At 40.3% G+C, this 6000-nt stretch overlaps 1 protein-coding gene across 1 annotated transcript in view; it reads right to left on the minus strand.

Moving 5' to 3' along the window:
* Nucleotides 1-6000, minus strand: part of LOC110460504 (probable ATP-dependent RNA helicase DDX58) — a 41667-nt gene that overhangs the window by 13549 nt on the left and 22118 nt on the right. Inside the window, exons 8-9 of the mRNA XM_021513446.1 lie at nt 3600-3795; nt 2657-2819 (exon numbers count right to left, since the gene is read on the minus strand). Coding sequence (XP_021369121.1) covers nt 2657-2819; nt 3600-3795 — 359 coding nt within the window. The remainder of the gene's footprint in view (nt 1-2656; nt 2820-3599; nt 3796-6000) is intronic.

Raw genomic sequence — 6000 nt, forward strand, 5'->3', positions numbered from 1 at the left:
TATGCCCAGCAATTTTATGTATGGTTATGGGGTGGGGATCTCAACTGTTTCCAAGCTGTGACTCAGAAACTAGGTCCCTAGGGTTGTGGCCAGACCCCAGGATCAATTCTAATATCATGACTGCATTTGTCTCTTTTTGCCCAGCATTTGTATATATAGTTTTGGGTTGGGGATCTCAACCGTTTCAAAGTTATGACCCAGGGGTTAAGTCTCCAAGGGTGGGGCCAGACCCTAGGGCCACCCTGGAAGCAAATGTGCATTCCTCTCTTTATATTCAGCAATTGTATATATGGTTATATGGTGGGGATCTCAACCATTTCCAAGTAAAAAAAATTTTTGGCCCCACCCCTTAGCCCGGGGGGTCAGCCCCGCCATTTGTACAATTTTGAATCCTTGCCTCCCATGAATGCTTCCGACCAAATATAATCAATATCCATGGTATAGTTCTACGGAAGAAGTCGTTTATAGCAATATAGCCAAATTGCCCCCTTTTGGCCCAGCCCTCAGCCCCCTGGGGGGGCAGCCCCACCATTTGTACAATTTTGAATCCCCACCACCTAGGAATGCTTCCAGTCAAATATGGTTGATATCTATCTCTTAGTTCCAGAGAAGAAGTCGCTTAAAAGTATTATAGCTAAATAACCCTTTTTGACCCCGCCCCTCAGCCGTCACGGGGGTCAGCCACACCATATATACAATTTTGAATCCCTGCCTCCCATGAATGCTTCTGATTAAATATGATTGATATCCAGTGCATAGTTCTACAGAAGAAGTCGTTTGTAGCAATATAGCCAAAATGCCCCCTTTTGGCCCCACCCCTCAGCCCCCTGGGGGGTCAGCCTAACCATTTGTACAATTTTGAATCCACACCACCTAGGGATACTTCCAGTCAAATATGGTTGATATCCTTCTCTGAGTTCCAGAGGAGATGTCGCTTAAAGCAATATAGCCAAATTGCCCCCTTTTTGCCCCGCCCCTCATCAGCCCCACCATTTGTACAATTTTGAATCCCCACCACCTAGGGATGCTTCCAGTCAAATTTAGTTAAATTCCAATCAGTGGTTAAGAAGATGAAGTCGTTCAAAGCAATTGTTGACGGACAGACGACGGACGCCACGGTATGGCATAAGCTCACCTTGGTCCTTCGGACCCGGTGAGCTAATGATAATTTGAGGTTCTTATATATCGTTTTATCACAACCTAGTTCGTAGGTCGTCTCACAGCTGTTCACAATTATTATCCGTGGTTATATGGCCTTTGCAACCAGTCAATACTTTTCTCAACTCCCTGGGGAGCATACAGCCTGTGCTGCCATTTCGGCGCTCACAGCTAGCATTCTACAATTCTAGCACTGCCCAACCACATACTCATTTACAGCTGAGTAGACTGGAGCAAGCAGATTAAAGTATCTTGCTCAAAGATACAACACAGTGCCGTGACTCGAACTCGCAATCCTTCGGTCACAAGCCCGGCGTTCTACCATTAGACTACCGTGCCTCCTTCTACAGACACCCATCCTCAAAACTCCAGCAGTTATGCTTACTTTTGCTCTTTGCACCCCTGGAGTATGTCATAGCAAAATTGAAGGCACATGGCTAGCTATTTGATTGGTCTCAGGTAAAAAAACGTGACCAATCGCTATAGGCTGATACTTGTCAGACTAGTCATCTCATATCATCCAGGTGGTGCACACCAAGTTTTCTATTTTGTCATGACATATTCCAGGGGTAAAGAAAGCGAAAGTGAGGGTAACACCTGAAGTATGGAAGATGACAGACACCTTAGTTAATGACAGAATAACAGAGAAGGACACTCATCAGGGTGTGGCTTATTCTACCACAGCTAATTCCCCAAACCAGGAATGGTATTATATTTAGCCACATCCTGATTGACTACCCAAAATCGAGTTCACCCAAGCCCTAACAATTAGGAACACTTAATGGCGTGACATATATATGAATTAAATGTGTTTAGGAGATATTTTTTACACAAGATTTTTACTATGGATAGACGAACAGAAGTGAGACAGGTATAGAAAGTATATACCACAAGGTGAAACATCATACACCCGTCCAGTGCCAATCTGACATACTTCAAATTCTCCCGATGTATATTAACTGCATTGCATGAAAAGATGGAAATGTAAGGAACTACATTTATACTGTATTACTAAGTAATGTTGAGACTATTTATGTGAGGCTAATTTGTTGACTATTTATGTGAGGCTAATTTGTTGACTATTTATGTGAGGCTAATTTGTTGACTATTTATGTGAGGCTAATTTGTTGGAAAGTACTGAAGATCGATTGGATGCTGTTTGGTAATTGAATAAAGGGCCCGACTCCATAAATTACGGTGGGATAATGATGGTTACAGTACTTGTCCAAGCTTCCATGGTAATTAACTTTCTATGACGTTATTGCCATATGCATCTTATACATACTTAACAACTTGTTTTCATACATTTTACCAGTCCTTTGTTTGATGAAGGTGACAGAGTGCATAAAATACTAGCCGTTGAAATGTCAGATATGGCAAATTTACTGGTTGTGCTATTTGAGCCCGTATATCAACTAGTAGACCCTGAAATCCAAGATGGCTGCCTTGAAAGATAACACATGACATAATTTAACAAATTGTTCTTGTTAGGACTTACTTTGTTCTGGTAGGCTGACATATTCACGAAGTTTGGAGGTGTTCTGCTGGACTGTGCAGAGCTCATGTGCATCAAGGTGTGCCATGATCTTTTCTATCCAGGTAATAGCATCTTCCTTCTTCTTTGCCTTGCCCACGCCCACAGAGGCCGTCAAACCTACCACCTGTATCACAACACTATTTTACTTAATCTGATATAGGTAGATGCATCATGATCAGTTAATCATATCAAAGCAACTTAAATCTGATCTGAAATCTTACACCAACAGAATTCGCTTGATAAAAGGTCATTTATTTCAGCATGCCACTGGCCAAATATCTTCACCCTAGCCCTTTTAATTATTCAGAAGAAGTCACTTAAGAGTTTTCAACACATATTGGATCACTTTGACCTTGAATATCATGTGTTCAAGGTAATTCATTTCAAAATAATAGATACAATTTTTATTTCAGAATAATACTGGCCAAATATCATCACCCTAGGCCTTTTTGGTATTTAGAAGAAATAATTGAAAGGTTTTCAACACATTTTACCACTGTGACCTTGAAAAGGGGGCCAACGTCATCATTTGAAAACAATATATAGAATATTTATTTCTGCATGCTACAGGCCAAATATGATCACCCTAGGCCTTTTGGTTCAAATTCAGATGGAGTTACTTACAAATTTTTTAACACATTTGACTACACTGACCTTGAATTATTGGTCAAAGTCATTCATTTGAAAAAAGATAGAGTATTCATTTCTGCATGTTACTGGCTAAAGATCATCACTCTAGGCCATTTGGTTTATCAGAAGGAGTTGCACTAAAAATGCAACATCTTTGACCTCTGTGATCTTGATTGTGGGTACAGGTCATTTATTTGAACAAAATTGCTAGCCCTTCATCCAAGCATGCCATTGGCCAAATATTATCACCCAGTTGATCTGGTGTCTGTGGTACCTGAGGTAAGGTTTTTTTATCTGTGACATCATCTAGCTTGAGATCAATGTAATGATGCATGATCCTGTTGAAGGAGTGTTTTAGGTTGGAGTGGTGACACTCATCAAACACGAGTAGGGAGAACTGTGTGATATTCACATCCTTCGCTAGCAGAGCGTTGACCAGCAACTGAGCAGTTACCACTAGAATATCTCTCCTGCAGTAAAATAACACAGTGTATAAGTGTATATGTAGAATGGCACAGTATCACTTGTATGAGAAAAAACCAGCTAACATTTCCTAACTAGTTAACTACAATGTCTGACAATTACCAGAAAAATGTGATATCATGATTTGATATTATAAACTACCTAGTATATTATAAAGCATTTTGTCACACACAAACTTGTAAGCTCCTGTGCCCCATAAACATGTATAAGCTATATATTATATAAAATCTGGTGTCAACACACACTAACTAGCATACTCCAGATTCTGAGCCACATACTAATTAGTAACCTCTCATTCCACACCCTAACTAGTAAACTCCTATGCCACAAACTAACTAGAAAACTCCCATGCCACACGCTAACTAGTAAATTAACTCCCATGCAACACACTTACTAGTAAACTCCCATGCCACACGCTAACTAGTAAACTCCCATGCCACACACTTACTAGTAAACTCCAATGCCACACGCTAACTAGTAAACTCCCATGCCACACGCTAACTAGTAAACTCCCATGCCACACACCAACTAGTAAACTCCCATGCCACACGCTAACTAGTAAACTCCTATGTCAATCATGAACTTGTAAACTCCTGTCCCACACACTTATATATATAAACTGATAAAATCCCAATTGTTACACACTAACATGAAAACATCTGTGCCACACACTAACTAATACACTTTCATGCCTCACACTACCTAATGAAATTTTGTGCCACACACTAACTAGTTAGCTAATGTGCCACACACTAGCTAGTAAACTCCCATGCAACATATTACCTAGTAAACTCCCATGCCACACACTAACTAATAAAATGTTGTGCCACACACTAACTAGTTAGCTCATGTGCCACACACTTACTAGCTGTAAACTCCTATGTCACACACTAACTAGTAAACTCCCATGATGAATACTACCTATTGTAAAAGCCTAATATTTTGTGGGGATTTAATTTTGTTTATTACATGGTTTTATAAAAACCACAAAATATAATCCGAACGAAATTTTAAGCACACGAAATACAAACTAAATGATAAGATGAAATAAACTATTAATTTAATTACAAATCCATGCTGTATTTACATTTTGACACAAGTCATGATTAACGGTGTAAGTATCATCACAGGCACAGAGGTAAACACTTATAACAATAGCGTGTCAATGCAGCGTTATATTTGTAACACAGTTACATCGCTCTTTGTATGTAAACTATAGAGCATGACGGATTTGACCAATACCTATCAAGTGAGTTTATCTCGCCCAGTCTTACCTCTACCTCGTGTGGTGAAATCAACTTATATAAAGATAATAACAAAACAAAAACACAAACTATTCCCTTTTTAACAACAAGAGGCCCAGAGGCCTGTATCGCTCACCTGGATATCTAAGCAATCATGGCAAAATATTCTCCAAATGAGATCCAAGGGAATATGCCAAACCCAAAGGCCAATCCTTGTAGCATATCTGTATTAGATTTTTCATGCCAAGCAATTTTACGTATGGTTATGGGGTGGGATCTCAACTATTTCCAAGCTGTCACTCAATAACTAGGTCCCAAGGGTTTTGGCTAGACCCCAGGATCAATTCTAATATCATGACTGCATTTGTCTCTTTTTGCCCAGCATTTGTATATATAGGTTTGGGGTGGGGATCTCAACCCTTTCAAAGTTATGACCCAGGGGTTAAGTCTGCAAGGGCGGGGCCAGACCCTAGAACCATCCTGGAAGCAAATGTGCATTCTTCTCTTTATAATCAGCAATTGTATATATGGTTATATGGTGGGGATCTCAACCATTTCCAAGTAATAAAACTTCTTTTGGCCCCACCCCTTAGCCTGGGGGGTCAGTCCCACTATTTGTACAATTTTGAATCCCTACCTCCCATGAATGCTTCCAACCAAATATGATCGATATCCATGACATAGTTCTCCAGAAGAAGTCGTTTATAGCAATATAGCCAAATTGTCCTGTTTTGGCCCCGCCATCAGCCCCCTGGGAGGTCAGACCCACCATTTGTACAATTTTGAATCTCCACCACCTAGGGATGCTTCCAGTCAAATATGGTTGATATCCATCTCTCAGTTCCAGAGAAGATGTCACTTAAAGCAATATAGCCAAATAACCCTTTTTGGCCCCGCCTCTCAGCCCTCTGGGGGGTCAGCCCCACCATTTGTACAATTTTGAATCCC

Source organism: Mizuhopecten yessoensis, unplaced genomic scaffold (genome assembly GCF_002113885.1).
Source record: "Mizuhopecten yessoensis strain PY_sf001 unplaced genomic scaffold, ASM211388v2 scaffold10413, whole genome shotgun sequence".
NCBI classification, from domain to species: Eukaryota; Metazoa; Mollusca; class Bivalvia; order Pectinida; family Pectinidae; genus Mizuhopecten; species Mizuhopecten yessoensis.